The 19,117-nt window shown below is 41.4% G+C and overlaps 1 protein-coding gene and 1 long non-coding RNA gene across 5 annotated transcripts in view; one reads left to right on the top strand and one right to left on the bottom strand.

The window, feature by feature from the left end:
* Window positions 1–15,254, top strand: part of Cfap20dc (CFAP20 domain containing) — a 218,539-nt gene extending 203,285 nt beyond the window's left edge. For all 3 annotated transcript variants that reach the window (XM_034498162.2, XM_076931532.1, XM_076931531.1), the window contains one exon: window positions 14,696–15,254. In XM_034498162.2, coding sequence (XP_034354053.1) covers window positions 14,696–14,808 — 113 coding nt within the window. In that variant the 3' untranslated portion in view covers window positions 14,809–15,254. The remainder of the gene's footprint in view (window positions 1–14,695) is intronic.
* LOC143441776 (uncharacterized) overlaps window positions 1–19,117 on the bottom strand; it is an 87,862-nt gene that overhangs the window by 18,777 nt on the left and 49,968 nt on the right. The gene's annotated exons all lie outside the window — the stretch shown is intronic.

The following is a 19,117-nucleotide window of genomic DNA, read 5'->3' as shown; positions in this document are numbered from 1 at the left end:
TATATATGGTTGAAGGGTGTCTTCAAGTTACCACACATGGCTCACTTCTGGCCGTGGAAGCTACACAGTGTTGAAGGTAAACAAAACTCCTGCTGAGGACAAGTTTTAGAAATTCATGGAGTTGTAGCAGCATGCTGGCCAGGGTTACCAGATCAAGAGCAAGTCCTCCTGCCTGTGACACCTCCCTGCCCTCCCCCACCCACTCCACCTTGCCCCCATTCATCAGCTGCCCACTTCCCTTCTTCCTAGGAATTTGTACTTCATACCTTCAGGAGCTAATGTTTCTCCTGTTTGTTCACTATCTCCCTCTATGATATGTGTGGGTGGTTTGAAGTTAATTAATACCATTATAAGTAGTATTTCCTATTTGCTTAATCTCGCCGCGATAGGCAGCGTAGCACAATCTGTACTTATCTGGTACGCTGAGATAGGGTTTCCAGTCAATCCTGTAAAATATTTGTCAAAGAAAAATAATGTTCAGGTTTCTGGTTGGTGTCAGAAGAGGAAGGCGTGGCTGCAGTCATCTGGAAAGCATCCTGGGATTCTGCTGCCGTTCGCTTACACATGCTGAGACAGTGCATTTAGCCCTCACACCACCATCATGAGGCAAATATCAAAAAAAAAAAAAAAATTTCTATTGAGAGTTCCTGGTCTACCGGAAAAACTAAACATCTCCAGGATCCAATCACTGTGTTTTTAATGACACACAGAGAGAACAAAGAGAATGAGACTTCTGGCTACTATGTCAACCTTGGACTGTGTCAGCTCTCCCACCCCTGCTTGTTCAAAATGGTTATTCAGGGTTGATGAGATCCAGGGCAAGGCTGGGACCACTGAGCCATGGACCTGTAAATCTGGAGTCTCTACATGTAACCTGCCACTTTATGGCCAGCCCAGAGTTTTATGGAGACAGTTCACCATGTTCTCTCTCTTTCTCTCTCTCTCTCTAATACTAATTTCTTTATTCATTTCTTTTTTTTATTCCCAAGTAGCCTTAGTATGTAAGAGACTGCCAGTTTGCTAACTCAGGGACCCAGGTCCCTGAGCAGTTTCTGGAATGTTTTGGGTTTTCCAAAATCTTTTTTTTTTCAACTTTGAAAATTATTTATTTAAATTATAAATAAACACATACATATATAACATATTTAATATATAAATAAATAAACATAAAATTTCATTAATTTTAAAAACATAAAACATCAAAACAATTATATCTATTGTTGTTACTGTGTATTTTAAACACTACAGTGGTATTAATTCATTTTTCTTTTTTTATACAATTTTTTAATGTTAATCAAAGGCTTTATAAGTTTCATAATGCTCAATATAAAAATGCCCATGCAATCAGAAGTATAACCCAATACCCAACCTAGATATATCAATTATCTTTGACTGGCTGAGACACTCGAACATCCACCTCCATGTTCCCCCCACCTTTTGTCACCTAGCTCCTCCTCTCCTTCTCCTCCTCCTCTCCTTCTCCTCCTCCTCTCCTTAGTCCTCTTCGTATCCATACTCCTCCCACCTTAGCTCCTCCTACATATCACCCTTCCTATTAAATAAAACTTTTCTCTCAAAATACACTTAGAACATAACTATACCAATTTATGTCAGTAAGATACAAGATAGACCTAATACCCACTCCATCATTTTGTTGACTAACCAGAACCTCTGTCATCTTTCCTAAATAAAAGACTTAGTTCTGAACCTGGCTTTTTTCTTGGCTTTAGAATGAATGTCAGCTGAAAACCATCCTCTCAAATATTTTCTCTCAAAGTAAATAGCCAGGATTGGCTATGAGACTATAAGATTTCAACCCCATCAAAAATCCAGAATGACTGAGTTAACTGAAATTATGGGAAGGACAAAGCATAGCTTCTAAAACTTAACCAATTTATAGAGACCGCTGAACACATGGACAGTCCCTATACTACAAAACATTGGAGCATCCAATCTTCAGCCTTCTGGCCCAGGATCATCTGACGGACCTAGTGATGCAGAATTATTAAGGGCTCTGTCTTGGCAGATATAATCAGCCCTTAATAATTCTGCATCACTATTTGTCTTTAGATGAAAAGAGGCAATTCTTGCCTAGTGGCTGTCTCACCACAACTGGAGTAACTCCAAAGATGCTCAATTTCTTCTTAGAATCCAAGACAGGAAGCTGTCAGGAGCAGACAGGTCTATAATCAAAATGAACATTAATACAGAAATATTTGTAACATCAATTCTGTGGACTTCTAATGATTTGAAAACAAACTATCCATGTAAGGCAATCTGCACTGTTGTCTGTTAACTCCTCTCAGCTATTTCTAACTAAAATATAGAAAACACCCTAACAATAAACTCAGAGCCATGAATTTGCTATAGGCCCTTAACTCACAGGCTAACCATCTCAAATCAGTTAAAAAAGTTAAAGAAGGACTGGGTCTAAGCCTTGTATTCCTAAATGTGTTATACAGGCACAATGCCTATGAGAGTAACAATATTAATCTCACTTTTATATCAATAAGAAACTCATAGCAATGAAAACCTTAAATTTGAAATCAAAGTAAAGTTTATATCATTTAAGAAATTAAAACTTCATCTTAATAACAAGTATACATATTTCTACCAATAGGTTATGGCTACGCAATAAATCCTAGCTAATCCTCCCTGTTCCAATAAAACCACTACTTTTCCCTAGAAAGACAGCCCAACATTAACCACCTCAGTCCCTAAGCCCAGGGAATAGGGGCACTGATACTTCATTAACTTCTTCAAGCTGATTACGGGTGTTGAGATATTAGAAGAGGGGCTGGGGGAAGAATAAATTGATAAGCCTCTGATGCTGTGTCTTTACTGCTTCCAGCTGGAATTCCAGGACATTAGAGGTTCGAGCAGGTCTACTCAAGCTTGCCTGATGAGTAGATACACCAAGGCTATATATTCTGCAATGTACAATTCTCAAAACAAATTTTAGTATCAAGATAATTTTTTGTTTGAATTCTGGAATCTAATCTTCTGGCGGCCTTCCTCTGGCACGTCTAATCCATATAATTCTGGGAGTTTCTATGAGGGTGTGCTCTTACCATCCTCCCATTCCTGCTTCCCTGCTCTCAAATTCCCCAACACTAGGGAATCCAAGCTTTCAGACACCAAGGCCCTCCACTTCCACTGATGCCTAACCCCTTACCCCATCCCCCCTTCTCCAATTACTATGAAGGTATGCTCCCACCATCCTCCCATTCCCGCCTCCCTGCTCTTGAAATTCCCCAACACTAGGGAATCCAAACTTTCAGGCACCAAGGCCGTCCACTTCCACTGATGCCTGACAAGGCCACCCTCAACTACCTATACAGATGGAGCCATGAGTCCCTCCCTTTGTGTTCTCAGGCTGGAGATTTTAGAATGGCTACTCCAGCTTGTTTCTTAGAACCATTTGCTTGAAAAATTGTTTTCCAGCTTTTTACTCTAAGGTAGAGTCTGTCTTTGCACTGAGGTGGATTTCCTGTATGCAGCAAAATGCTGGGTCCTATTTATGTAACCAGTCAATTAGCCTATGTCTTTTAATTAGGGAATTGAGTCCATTGATGTTAAGAGATATTAAGGAACAGTGATGGTTGCTTCCTGTTATTTTTGTTATTAGAGGTGGAATTATCTTTGTGTGGCTATCTTCTTTTGGATTTGTTGAAAGAGGATTACTTTCTTGCTCTTTCTAGGGTATAATTTCCCTCCTTGTATTGGAGCTTTCCTGCTATTATCCTTTGTAATGCTGGGTTTGTGGAAAGATATTGTGTAAGTTTGGTTTTGTTGTCGAATATCTTGGTTTCTCGATCTATGGTAATTGAGAGTTTTGCTGGATATAGTAGCCTGGGCTGGCATTTGTGTTCTCTTAGGGTCTGTATGACATCTGTCCAGCATCTTCTAGCTTTTATAGTATCTGGTGAGAAGACTTGTGTAATTCTGATAGGTCTGCCTTTATATGTTACTTGGCCTTTTCCCCTTACTGCATTTAATATTCTTTCTTTGTTTTGTGCACTTGGTGTTTTGATTATTATGTGACGGGAGGTATTTCTTTTCTGGTCTAGTCTATTTGGTGTTCTGTAGGCTTCTTGTATGTTTATGGGCATCTCGTTCTTTAGATTGGGGAAGTTTTCTTCTATAATTTTGTTGAAGATATTTATTGGCCCTTTAAGTTGGGAATCTTCACTCTCATCTATATCTGTTATCCTTAGGTTTGGTCTTATTGTGTCCTGGATTTCCTGGATGTTTTGTGTTAAGAACTTTTTGCATTTTGCATTTTCTTTGACATTTGTGTCAGTATTTTCTATGGTATCTTCTGCACCTGAGAGTCTCTCTTCTAGCTCTTGTATTCTGCTGGTGATGCTTGCGTCTATGACTCCTGATTTCTTTCCTAGGTTTTCTATCTCCAGGGTAGTCTCCCTTTGCGATTTCTTTATTGTTTCTACTTCTATTTTTATGTCCTGGATGATTTTGTTCAATTCCTTCACCCGTTTAGTTGTGTTCTCTTGTAATTCTTTAAGGGATTTTTGTGTTTCCTCTTTAAGGGCTTCAATCTGTTTACCTGTGTTCTCTTCAAATTCTTTGAGAGTGTTATTTATGTCCTTCTTAAAGTCGTCTATCATCATCATTAGAAGTGATTTTAAATCTGAATCTTGCTTTCCTAGTGATATGGGGAATTCAGGACTTTCTTGTGTGGGAGAACTAGGTTCTAATGATGCCATGGGTTGCTGATGCTTATGTTCTTGCACTTGCCTTTCACCATCTGGATCTCCTTAGTGCTTCCTGCCCTGTCTCTGTCTTTCCTATTATCTTGGTTGTATCAGAACTGTGTGAGGGGGTGTTACTACTGGGGTTAGAGCTGGGGCCCAAGATCTGCTCAGTGCTCAGACGCAGACAGGAAGGAACCAGTGCTCTGGGCCAGGAGTGACTTCTTGGGTCCTAGTGGGTCCCAGTTACTCCCTGTTTGGGGTGGGCATTGCTGTCTCCTTACCTAAGATACTGCCGGGGTTTAGAGCTCCTGGGAGGCCCACTTCCTGGGTTCTGTGAGACTGGGGCCTTAGCTGCTGCCCAGAATCTACTTAGTGCTCGGGCCCAGACAGGAACGAGGTTTTCCAAATTCTTAATAGAACAATTCACAAAAACTTCAGCCTGGGTTTCCTGCCTCATCCCTAGGGTTTATAAATGTGGGAGACTTCTGAAATCAAATGTTAAGCAGTGGACTTTACAATTTCTTTGCAAGCAGTAAAAACTCACTTCAAAAGGAGTCTCATACAGAACCCCAGTATAGAAAAGAGGATGAGCATCTCAAAGTCCTACCCTGGGACTCTAACAATCAGTCACAAATTGGTTCAATTCAGCCTGTTGATTGCCTTAACAGGTAAATGACTTGCCCAGAGGTCAAATTTTCAGTCAGAGACCATGCTAAAATGGGGCTACAGTGACCTCAGCATCTTTCTGCTGAACTGCTGTCTAGTTTATAAGTGTGTTTGGTTTGGTTTGCTTTTTGGTTTGTTTTGACTTTTTTGTTTTGTTTTGTTTTGTTTTGTTTTGTTTTGTTTTGTTTTGTTTTGAGTTGGAAGCTCAGAGAAAAGAGAACATCCATCTTGATATTTTTGGGACAAAACTAACAGCTAAAGATACATGAGTGATGTATCTGTGTTCTGGATCTTCATGTGTAATTTGATTCTCCCAGTAGCCTCTAAACTTTAGAGTCTAAAGTATGGGTTCTGTTATCACCCCATCTTCCACATGGTTTTCTGGGGCTGTGCAGCAATGCCCTGGACCACCTCACTTCCGTCCGGGAAGGAGAAGCCAGTGCTCGTGGAGCAGCTGGAGGTAGGAACACACTTTATGGGCAGGGAACAGCATGGTAACCTAACTAATGTAATTCTAAAAAACCTCCTGGCCCATACCAAAGGAAATGCATGAGTTACATCGGGCCCTGGAACCCAAGAGTCCTGTCTGCCTTATTCAGTAGGATGCTGTGTCCCTGCCAATTTGTGCTCAGCCAGAATATCTTCAGTATCTAAGCACCACCCTAAGTGAGCCATGCACCTGGCCAAAACATTGTGCTTAGAGTTCTGTTCTGACCCAGTCACTGACTGAAGGAGAACTGGCAGGTTCTTCGTGGTTCCTCCTCGGTCGTAATATGCTTGTGGAATATCAATCACCACCAGCCCAAGTGCCCTTAACATTTATTCAAAAAGTGTTTTCTCTGAGCCTGTGTGAAATGTAAAATGGGAAGTGACGATTTCAGAACTTCCTCAAAAAAACTGCCGAGCTGACCTTTTGAGAATGAACCGTACTTTGCTGGAAGAATGGTTGTCAATTTGTTTTTGACATTTGTTCCTTTACAGATATGACCCTTAAATTATTCATGCCTACCAGTTCCAACATAGAATAATAATCACCGCTCTCTTCAGCCGGTAGACCTCTCTGCAATTCACAAAAAAATCTGGAGTAAGAAAGACCTTCCAAGGGAGGATTGGCATTGTCAGAGTCTCACAAAAAGAATGCCCCTGCACATTCTGTATGGCAGTGTTACACAGGCCATTCAGTTGCCAGTCTCCCACAGGATACAACTAGGCAGCAAATGCTCTTTTTATGCATCATTTAAAGTACTATTAAAGAATTCACAGAATTCTCACCATTCCTTATAGACAGACAGACAGACATGGGGTTATCTGGCTACCTGTTCCCCATCAACAGAAGTGTCCTTTTATAGTTACTCTGTTTACAGCTACTTAATGACTTCACACTTAACAATAAGGGTCTAAGAGTTCTGCTTCACTGAGCATCTGTGGTACCTGGTGCCTACAGCAATGTCCAGGACATAGGTAAACACTCTAGAAAGTTCTGATATGCAGATGACTGTTTGGTCTGTGGGAGACACAGGGCAATTTGAGCCAACCTGTGGATTTTCTTAGGATTTATTTACAATGCAAAGCAGATTCAGATGTGGTATCTGGTGGTACTCATGTAATCACAACAGGCAGCCTGGGCTGTATAACAAAAGCCCTGTCTTTTTCTTAAACTTTAATTGACTTTATTTTCAATTCCAGGATGGCAGACATGCATTCTGTCTTGGGCGGCAGTCATTCTTTGTTTTTGATAAGTTCTTTGAGAAGTGTATACAGTGAGTTTTGATCATATTCACCACCCTTCCCACAAGTCCTCCCAGTCCACCTTCCCACTTCCCTTCCCACCTAACTTTGTGTCTTCTTTTTTGTTCTACCAAGGCCAGTTTGTGCTGCCGGAATATTCTTAGATGTATGGCCTTCCTCTGAAATGTGGCTGACTTGTGGGGACAACACTCTTTGAGAAAACTGATCCTCCCAAGACTTAGGGGGAACAAAGAAATCACAGAGCTGACCTTCCCCCCGCCCCCAGAAGAGGGGGATGTAAAATTGGAGAAGTAAAAACAATAACAGAAACTTAATGAGGTTTGCCCCACATGGCATGGGATTTTTCTGCATGTTACCACAATATTGTCCTGTAGGATGTTATGTCTTCCGTGACAGTAAGGACAGGAGACTAAGTAGTCTGGCTCCCACACCTAAGCATGAAGGAGTGCAGAGCCACAGGCCTGACCATCTGCAGCTTGACCTGCACTCTGGTTCTACCACAGAACACCAGCTGAGGTTAGAAAGAACCATGCTGTGACAGGTCCTCTGTTGACTGTTAGTCTACTTAACATTCTTCCTATGAAGCTTTCTGGATTGAATAGTTCTCCTCAGTGTTTCAGGGGGTGGGGCAGAGGTCAAACTCAGGAGTCATCCATCTTGTTTATGGAGACATGTTTTTCATCTTACCATGTAGTCTAGCCTGGCCAGCAGGTCCCAGGGTTCAGACACTGAGATGTTGGGTTCTAGGGATGAAACTCAGGTCTTTGCACTCACTGTGCAAGTATTATGCTCTCCCTCCAATTCTCAATAGCCCTCTTAGTACTCTAGTTAGGCCCCCAACTCAACTCCCAGCTTACAAAATGATTCATGGTCTTCCTATGACCTTCTAGAAAGCAGAAGGCACTTCTACAAGGTACCAATTACCATTTGTTCCCAACTTAAACTTCAGTTAGAGAGATATTTGCTGTTAAATCACTTTCAGGGGCCAGGGCTGTCTCCTCTATAGAGCTCAGGGGTTTTGAGCTAAGCACATGCTCACTACGATAAAGACGTGCCTTTCTTTCAGGAATGTAAGTCAGCTCTCTAATTGAAACAAGCACATTGCTGAGTCCAAAGCTCCCTAGTCCCTCTTCTAGATCCATCCCTACTTATGGGGTACCACATGCAGTCCAGAATTATGCCCAGCATGGAGGCCCAGCTTTCCTTGCTGGTTAGCTCAGTACTGACACCTAGCCAGAAATCATACTCCTGCAAAGCTGTGGGCTCTGTAGGTATGGCAAGGCACCTCCCTCACATGTGCCAAATCACATTTGGAATTATAATAGAGACAACCTGAAAGGAATAAAGTAGCAATAACCCCTAATTAAACATCTGAGTTCCACAGTGTGACCCTTAAATGGCATCTTCCAGATAAGACATGCTCAGTCATCTACACAGAGGATGCTGGGTTCCCAGTGGCAGCTGACCTGTAATCATGCACATGACTTGCCTTCCAGAAGCAATACAGCTTTCTAGTGGGAGGACCTTTCCATCATTCCAACTCCACCCTCGATCCTCTTTCTTCCTCCACATTGAAGGCACCCATTCCCTGAAGACCAGAATGGAGTGTTTCCCAGTAGACCTCCCAGATGCTACTGTGCATGGATTCCTCCCTGCTCTGAGGGATGTTGGTAGGAGACTCTCCAGGCTTCCAGTGCTCAGCATTGTCTTATCTCAAGTGTCATCCTTATTGATTCTCAGGCATGCTATTCCACACAGTGCCCCCTCACTGGGAATCACTTAAACAAGTGTATTAGTGTGCACACACAAATACAGTCAGTCAGTTCTTAGGATCTATAGGAGGGAAAATGCATTAATTTTTTTTTTAATTCTAGAGGCAGCATCAGAAAAAATCGAAAATCAACTAGAGTGTCTTGATTCTGAGACTTTCAATCTGATAAAGTACTGCCCTTTATTTATCTTCAAGTGCTAAGCCTCAGCTTGTACATACAGGTTTTCTATTATCCACAGTTAAAATGCATTAAATATAGATAATTAACATTTCTATTAATTGGCTCTCACAGGTGAACTCAAGGGGTTATTTACCTGAGCAGATGCGACAGAGGGCGGGCAGCCAATACTGCTGCATTCGGTCTGGCTCTGCTAAGCTTTCTCTTACTGCTGTTAACCAATTTCAGAGGAGATGAGGCTGAAAGTTTGTAAATAGATTATTATCTGAAAGGTAATTTTATTTCAGTAGAAATGGCTTTGTTATAGGGAGAAGAGTAAAAATGTAATTTGGACCCCTGTCCAGATGCTCTGAGCCTAGTAGCAGAAAATGGTTTTATTTGTTAATTTGTCCTTTTGGAGTTTCTATAGCCAGTCTTTAAATAGAGCAATTTAGCATTTTCAGGGAAAAAAATTTAAAACTCTGCAGTATCCAAGAATATAATTGAAAATTACCCCATACCCATGCAGGATAATTACCTTTCAAAACATTCCCCAGCACTTGACATCATAGTGGCAATTGCTTAATGATATTATAATTTCATTAAGCAGAGATTCCTATGGCAAAATGATTAAGTTGGAGGCCTCAGAAATTAAATTACAATGAAAACAAAACCTTTTATATATGTTTAAAGTACTTATTTCTATGTAAAATTGTACATAAGCTTACCCAATTTTTGTACAAATACCATTGTTGGAAGTTTTAAAATTCATGCATTTCAAGCTTGGGTACTAAAACTCACAAAAGTATATTAGGCCCATGGTTCTAATGCATGACGCTCCCATTCTGTGGTTGCATGTATCGGGACGAATGCATTTATGTAGCATTTACTGCTTTGGTTTATCTGTGTTGTACAGGAAGAGCCACCTTGATTTCTTTGCAGTTGGGTGTTAGAGACACAGGGCCCGTCACAGGGGTTATTTTCATCTTGAAAGAGCCCCATCTGGCTGTAAAATGTATTTAGTTTGCCCCGTTTAATAGCACTAGCTTGCATCGTTATCATTTTTAGTGCAGGCACAGGATACAATGAACAACTACCATACAGACCCATGTTCTCTTGCTCTCAAAGGTTGGTCTAACCAATGCATTACTAGTAAAGACCAAAAATTAAATGACAGATCCACAAGCACTCATAATTCACTGTTAACCTTGTGACTTATGACTTTCATATTTTCATATTATATTTGATAGAAGATTTGGTTTTCCTCTTTGAAACAGAAATAATTTTTTTTTTGTCTAAGGACTTTTAATCAAAGATGAATTTGTCTTAGTGTCCTATATAAGTCAGTTAGGAACATTTGATTTCATTCTAACTCACAGCCCGCCTGCCCTACACCCCATCCCACCCCCTTATAAAAAACAAGCAAATACGGTTTGGGAGACCTAGTAAGCTATAAGAAACATGCCCCTCTCTTGTCTAACACAGAGAGCCCATGTCCCTGATGAGTGTCTTTGTTAGATTCTTTTGTTGTGATTAAAGACCATGACCAGTGTTTCAGCTAACACTGAGTCAATCTCTGAGAGAAGTCAAAACAGGAAGCTGGAGGCAGGAGCTGATGCAGACACCACGGAAGTGTGCTGCTTACTGGCTTGACCAGCCTGCTTTTCACAACCAGACCAGGGTTTCACTGCTTATAGTGAGCTTGTTCCTCCCACATCAGCCATCAATCAAGAAAATCACTGCAGGCCAGTCTGGTGGGGGAATTTTCTCAATTGAGGTTGCCTCTTCCCAAATGATGTCAAGTTGGAATAAAACTAACCTGCACAATGTTTATAACATTTGTTGAGAGAACTCATTGTATGCCAAATATGAGTTTACTTTATCCCCACTAGAAACATGGCAGGTACTATTAATATCTCAACATACACAAAATAGAGGCTCAGTAGTGAATTTTCCCAATGTCCCATAGCGGTGGGATGCAGAGCCATCTGCAGATTGTCCAAGTGTCTTACCTCCTGCCTCTACAAAGTCTTTGGTTCATGCTTAGCTGTACTGATACATATAACTTACTAAAAACATATAGCTAATAGTTCATTGTTTATCTCATCACCATCCTAAATAGTACAAACAGCCATTAACTGAGCAACTGCTGTGTGCATTGTGCTATGCATATTACCACATCCAATCTAGACTTCCTCATTACCAGTTTGTAAATGATGAAATCAAGGTCCAAAAAGGTCCAAATGAATCTGCAGCTCGTCACCATTCAGGCAGCCATCCTCATTCCCCAGGGATGCAGAATTTGAAATACAGGTATTTTTAGCTCTTCTGGAGAAATAATGCCCAGTTAACCTTTAGTGGCTGCTTTGTTAAGTGGCTGGTATGGTTAAGTCACATCCTTTGGAAAGCAACTGTCAACATCTCCACAAGTGGGGGAAAATAGAACAAAAGCAGAGCCTCAGAGGCCATTCTTAAAGCAATAAAAGAAATAAGGGAAAGGCAATATTCCTTCTCAGGTCTCCTGTTCACTAAAAATTGTGCCAAGTAGCCATGTTGGCTACCACTGTTAATCCAGTGTGGTTGGTAATCCTATAACACTTTAAGGATGTAAACTCTGGTACACTAAGGTCACAGGAGCTCATCATAGGGTCTCTGGATCTGGTCCTTTGTAGTACGTAGATTTCATCTACAAAATCCTATACAAGTATTACCCAAGCTTTTGCCCTCCCTTGAAGACATTTCCATTTATTGGTCAGTTCTAATGCTAAGAAAATTCCTCCTTGTTCTGAGCCAAAATAGGCTTCCCCAAAGCCCTTTGGCCTCCTCCTGGAAGCCCACCAAGTCCTCTGGACTCCTCCTCCTTAAAGCAGCAGGGCTAATGCTGCCATCACTGAGCTTGTTCTTTTCTTGGGGCCCATTGAACTCATTACTCCTGGCCCTTTAAGAGATTCTGTCATATTCACCAGTAGGTTTTGAGACATGAGAAGTCAAATTTGTTCTGCTTCCAAATTTGAAAATATGGGACACCTTTACATTTTTCTAGTCTGTCTCATATTTAAATTCCCAATTAAATGTGTGATTCCACACCCTTCACAAAAACATCAAGCCTGGTGTTAAAAGCTAAATTTGGGCATATTAAGATTTTAAAGAGTGTATTTGAACACATAAGAACTCATGCATTGGTCACCCACCATCAGTCTGCAACCAAGTAGGCTCAAGTGAGAGCAAGAAAACAAGGAAACCTTAGTATGCGCCCTTGAAAGCTAGCCCAAGAAGATGCATGTGATAGACTGAGGAGGAAGCCAGTTTGAGGATGGTAGAAGGTTTCTTAGCAGCAGGGCACAAGTCCTGTTTGTCTGTATTTACATTGATCTGGGACTTTGGTGTGCTTAATAATTTTGGGGCACTGGAGCAAACTCAGATTAACAGCCTGTCAATTAATTTTTACAAGGGTATATGAGAAGGGACACTGAGATTAAGCCTCGTTACTAGGCTTTGTCCCAAGCTCTGCCTCTGAATCACCACCAGGCAACCTCAGATGACCTATTTCCTTTGTAGGCCTCAGCTTCCTCATCTGCAAAATGAATATCCTAATACCTGGCTGTTCTACATGGTCATGACTGTCTAAGGCACTACTGCAAGAGAAACTGCCCTCCAGACTGTTAAGGGCTCCTCCAGTGAAATATCAGCCAGTGGGGCAGACTCATCCATTCATCTTAGTCCTGCTTTTAAGGACTGTTGGTGCAGAACTCACCAACACACATTCACTGCACACTCCCTAAGAACAAACCTGTTTCCTATAATCTTTTGTGCCTGGTACCCACCTCAGTATCTGGCTCCAGAAAGGGCTATGTTTCAGGAGGTAACAAGGGGAATAGGCTGTAGAGTGGCTTCAAAGCCTTGTTCATTATGGGAGCACATGCCTACTGTCCTAACTCCAGTTTACCAGTATCCTGATAGTGATTATGACAGCTTGCTTTGAATTTCCTGGTAAAATAGGAGCCTCCCTTCACCACCTGACTGTACTATGAGCATTTAAGATCATGGACTTTTTGTGTTTTGTTTTGTTTTGTTTTGTTTTGTTTGTTTTGTTTTGTTTTGTTTTTGAAGTCAGGGTATTGCCATGGCCAGGCTGGTCTAGAACTCATGGCCCTGAAGCCCCTGATTATTGAAGTAACAGTTCAGTACCCATCCCAGAAAGATCATAGGCTTTTATTTATGTTTTCAAAAGCCAAATGTCTCAGTCAGTAACTCGCCTGCCACACATGAGGACTTGAGTTCAGATTGCAACACTCGAATAAAAGTCAAGAATGGGAGTTCAGACCTCTATTCCCAGCACTAGGAAGGTGGAGATGGGTGGGTCTCTGAGGCTCATTGGACAGTCATTCTAGCCGATCCAGTGAGCTTCCAGTTAAGGGAAGGATACTAGTCTCAAAATGTAAGCTAAAGAGCCTCGGAGCATGACAACAGCCATTGACCTTCAACCTCCATTCAGTGCAGACACACGCAAACACACACACCCATGGACCATGCAGTTTTCCACTAAACCTCTGTCACTTCAGATTTTTCTCATGCTCACAGCCCACACTTGTCCTTGGTCCTTAGAGGGATGAGCTAACAAAGAGGAAAATGTCCTAAACACCTCTTTTTCTCTGTGACTACCCTCACCCTTCTCACTCCAAAGGGAAAAAAACATAGACTTTCTGAAGGAACCAGGACTCAAACACCAAAGTCGTTGATACTGCTGGGCACACAAGAGAGCTCAGAAAGTATTCTTGTAAAACAGCTTTAATTGCATACTGCATATTGGAAACCCTGCTAATGATTTAGGCAATGGGTGTTCCCTCCACTTAAGCCATCACCTGTAACCCCACGGAGCTTAGACATTCCTACCACAAAGAAAACTATAGCTCACCTAACATATTTTCTGCTTTATGGATCTTAGCTTTGCAAATGGCATCATTTAAATGCATAGTTGTTTAGTGGAACAAAATGAGTAAAGACTCTGTTTTGACTTGGACTCACACTACTCTGCGTTGGACACAGTTCTGGCACATGTGGTTATTGCGTTTTGGATAATCATCCTGTATATCCTGATGCTAATGACTGCCATTTTATCCTTTTTCCTTCAGTCTCCTCTCTATACCATTTGGTTTTGCTTGTTTCTTTTTATTCTATTTTACATAAGAGTAAGAGTGTTTTTCTTGCATGTGTGTCTATGTATTATGTGTACAGTACCCACGGAGGCCAGAAGAAGGTGTTAGATACTGTGGAACTAGAGTTACTACAGAAAGTTTGAGCTGCCATGCCAGTGCTGGGAATCAAACCTGGGTCCTCTGTGTGAAAGCAACCAATGTTCTTAACCACTGCATCATTTCTCCAGCCCCTTATTTGCTTTTTAATCCTTCAATATGGAGTTGGCCCTTTGAGTCCCTGGCATTTCTTCCAAACTTACAGTGTGCTTAAGTGAATCCAGTTCCGACCATGGTCCTCCTTTCCAGCCGAGCCTTTGCCTGCATAGAGAAAAGCTCTTGAGAGAGATGGTGACCCCCACCCTGACTCCCTTCTAGGATTGCACTTTTAAGAATTCTGGGCCAGGCCAATGGCTAATGTCTTGGTGGTTCCCCTTGCCCACAGGTGAAGAGGACCCAAGTGTTGAAGAAGACGAGGAAGTGCTGACTCTGTTGTATGACCCATGTCTCAACTGCTACTTCGACCCTCAGACCGGCAAATACTATGAGTTGGTCTAGCTCCTTCATCTGGAGATGGAACGTAACAGCAGCGTGAAGTCCACAATGGGCACCAGGACCTGGGTGTTGGGCATGGGGGCCCATGGAGTCAAAAGGAATGGAGAGAAGGGCTTTGCAAATAGCATTCAATATTAAGAACATCTGCATTCTCTTTGTAGCTGTGTGTGTGGCTTTGAAAGTTGTGAAGGAATTAAACAGACACCAGATTTTAGGCTTTGAATTTGTTCTTAATTGTTCATTTTAGTCCTCCATGTCTCATTTTCTATACATGTGTAAACAAATTAAGAATTACTCATTCAAATTTTTTCAGTGTTAATCAATAATAAATGATGGCTTGATACACTACAGAAAGTGTATTCTTGTTTAAAAGATGTCTGAAACATTTTTATGACTTGTTTGTATTAAAAATAAAGTATAGAGGCCAAGAGACTGCTTCCTTTTGTTCACCCTGTTGTCCTTACCAAATTATTCCTAGGCAAGTCACCATTAACTCTTAGGAAGCATGAGCTGCTCAGACTCGATGATCAGGTTTGTGGGTATGACCCCACTATGTGCTTTCAGTTCTAGCTCCTCCAGAATTGGCCAAGATCACGGCATTGTTAATCATTGAGCTGCTTCACACTATAATTTACCTTCACTCCTCCGAACTTTTACCACTGATCTTTGAATCCTAATAATCTCACTCCATGGATCCAGATTTAACAAGGAGCCATCATCTAAACACCCTTCCACGGCTCACTGCTTCTGTGACCTGTGCCTAGAGCGAGCAGGGTGGCTTCCTTTGGTCTTTAAGGTGCATCAGAGCAGTTTTGCTCTCATCACAGAGCAGGAAGTATACTCATCCTCCATTTAGGTAAGACAGCCTTGAGTCATGTGACAGGTACCTTAAGACTGAGCCAAGAAAGTTCTTATTAACAGGCATGTTTTGTTATTTCATAAAGGTTTTTGATAAGGAGAGCACCGTCAGAAATGGAAAGTTATTGGTGTGTGGATGGATTTAACAGCAGTTCTCTGATTTCAGTTAATATTGCTTGATAGGGAAAGTAACTTTTTTCCACGAGCAGATTTGGGCTCCTGTCCAAAGGCTCATACATTATTTAAAGCCATGTTTGTGCTTGATAAGCTTTTAATCCCTTTTCTCAGATTATACTTTGTTATGAATTTCTCTCAAATATCTTCATGTTTACAAAATGAAAATGAATAAAACGGGGCTTCATAGAGCATGCAAAATTGCCAAGGACCAGTCTCGGCTTAGAGAGGGGTTCTGAGGAAGGGTTGTCTGGAAGCTGCCAAAGAACAACTGGAAGTCAAATGGTGGGTCCAATCGACAGCCTATGTTCTGCTTGAGATACCTTTCCAGATAGCTCTCTCTCAAGATAGCTCTCTCTTATAATTCCAAAAAACTCTATGGAAAGCCCAGTCTTTTATTTACATATCATCATGAATCATGTCACCATGAATCAACATCCCCTGATTCTTAGAAGAGACAGCAAGCACATTTTTTAACATTAATTTAACATTAATTCAGAGGTCTGCCTGCCTTTGTAAGCACAGACAATAAGCTAGTTGGGTGGGATCTCGCTGTGAGATCACCATTCCTACCACACCTGGGCCTAACCTGGTTCTGTCCCAGTCTGACCTTGTTTATTAGCAGCACCTCGGTTTTATACGTCATTCATTTTACACTCTAGGTAAGGTGCTCATAGAATTCTTGTCAAGAAAATTTTATTTTCTCTTTCTCCTAGTAGGCAGGTTGGGATTCAGTCGTCTAATTGGGTATAGCAAGAATGATCAAAGACTACTTTCAGCTTCTGACCTTACAAATCAGGTTGGAAAGCTAATTTCCCAAAGGCTCTCAGTTGCAGAGGACAGAGAGTAATCCATGATCCTCACTTCTGGGTGGGTTCCTCTCCTACTTGGAGGACTTCAGATGAGGATTCCAATGGTCTACATGCCATTGGATGGACCTTACATGAACCTTGACAGGAGCTTGGGATTTCAGTTCTCTTACTCTGAGTTTCTCTCCCTCAGTTGTCAGAGAGGAAACTCACCAGGCTCACATCCTTTATATGTGAAGGATCAGCATTGCCCAGTTGCCCTCCAAGAAACAGAACTTCCATTCCAGATCAGTAAATGCAGTGGGAGTGGAGAAGTACACGCTCAAGGCAGGGAGGGACTAGAAACATGGTCTTTATAGAAGAGGGTGTGGGTAGAAATGTGGGGGGTAGGGGTGTGAACTCAGGTGGCACATAAATTTTCCTGGGAATAATTTTTAAAAATACATTTGTTCACCCTAGATTGGAAAGGTACTCACAAACCAGAGAAAGGACTCCACCAAAATCCAGGTTAATGAACCAATAAATCAGCTGAGGTTACTTGGAGGTACATGGCTGACTCAGAGGCTGATATACAACCAGGAAGTTCCCTGAGCAACTTACTGGCATATAAATTCCTGAGGAGTCCCACCCACAGCAGGGGCAACACACAAAACATTGTGCCAACTGTAGATTCCTGTGGACAACTTGCAGGGAGCTACTGTATCGGAGATTACCCTGTTTGTGGTCAACTTGCTATGTTCTATGTAACTGAAGAGGGAGGAGGGCCTCAATGAAGGCTGTGAACCCAGTGTGTTTCCTCTCTTCTACAAGGGGATTTTAATGGGCTTACGTTCATGAAGGTCTTGTAGGAGTGCTAACAGCTTCTCCTGGTATAGACAAGGATCTGGGTCCAGTGGGAATCCACTCAGACGTCCATGTTCTTGTGACCCACAATAAGAAACTGGACCGATACACATTGAGAGTAGGAGGAGAAATAATTAACTGGGGCAGCATTCCCCTAGAGTATAGAAGTGAGTCATAGCTGGAGAAAGGTCAAAGGCTCAATGGCACTTGTTTCCAACGGTTGAGACCTTTATAGGTCACTTGTCTAAATGGCTATTTTGCCCAAGCTCTGTCTGCTACACTCGGCTGCCATGGTGGTTAAAGTTTTCTATCTCCGCCCATGGCTTTTCTATATATGCTAATCTTGGCCTCACTCTCCAATTTACTTTCCTGCCACAGTTGACTCAAATCAGCGAGCTTGTGTCCAACAGAGAAGAAACAGCTACACCTCAGGCTGGGTGTGGTTAGAATATTTGTTGCTTTGGGAGGATTGTGCTACCTAGATATCTTACAGATTCCTGACCAGGCTGCAAGAACATTCTTCAGACTCACTTTTCATCTAAAACCAGGAATACTGAAACCTCAATATTCCCCAGCTGAGACCTTCATTACCCAAGGTGAAGAAACTTTCTGCCATTTTCAGTTATACATACATATAACAGTAGGTAACACAGTTAACTTCTAACAAAAGATAATTCTAAGCGAAGGTCCATTTATCATGGATATTGCACCTTTACATCTTAATGAATACTTTGGTTCTGGTTTGTGTGGTTTTAATATAATTTAGAGTCACATTAAGTCAAAATAATTTGACTTATAAGAATTAAATTGCCAATAAACATGGGCCACAGATAACACTAATTTTTACTGCTGACATATTCTTCTGTAGTTAATCACCTGTAATTCCGTGAAGCGTTACCGAAGTGAAGTGTGGGAAATAGTATTGATTGGGTTTCATCAGCTCAGCTCATCACTCTCAGGGTTTTGCTGAACTTGGCAAGATTTAAGCATATAAAGCTTTCTCCTAATACTAATAAGTATTGTCAATATTTTAACCTGTAGATCAGAAATTCTCTCTAATTTGCCATAGAGGATACCTCTGAAGGCATTGGGGGAACTGCTCTTTTTGAGACTTTGGTTACTGCAAATTATCTAGGAGAATCTAGCTTAAATCCAAAAGGGGAAAATACTTTTGTTAACTTCTGATAATATGCCATTCTGAAATATAATTTCTACTAATAGAGTTTCCATGATCTATCAGTAAGTTAAGAGACAGGATTAAAACTGCCCTCAGCTTTACTTTATATCTTGCTGAGACAGGATTATCTTAATTAAAAAGAATCAAGCAAATCTCACCATTTTTTGTTTGTACTGTATCTGCCAGCCTTATGTCACTACGATGAAATACATGATGATACAAGCTACTTAGTGGGGTAAAAAGGATTTATTTGGCATTCAAAGGTCCCATCACACAGTTCTCACTCTGTGGTATGAGATACCCTGTTGGTGCCATCACCTCAGAATGAAGAGCACAGTATCAAGAACAAAGGATTACACCTTGCAATAGGAGCCAAAAGTATATATTGGCCAAACTTACAGTCTTGAGAAAATGTCTCAAGTGGCCTAGGGAGCTTCCACAAGGCTCCACC

This window comes from Arvicanthis niloticus, chromosome 3 (assembly GCF_011762505.2).
Source record: "Arvicanthis niloticus isolate mArvNil1 chromosome 3, mArvNil1.pat.X, whole genome shotgun sequence".
Classification (NCBI taxonomy): Eukaryota; Metazoa; Chordata; class Mammalia; order Rodentia; family Muridae; genus Arvicanthis; species Arvicanthis niloticus.
The sequence above is the reverse complement of the archived record's forward strand: the minus strand, read 5'-3'. Positions and strand labels throughout refer to the sequence as shown.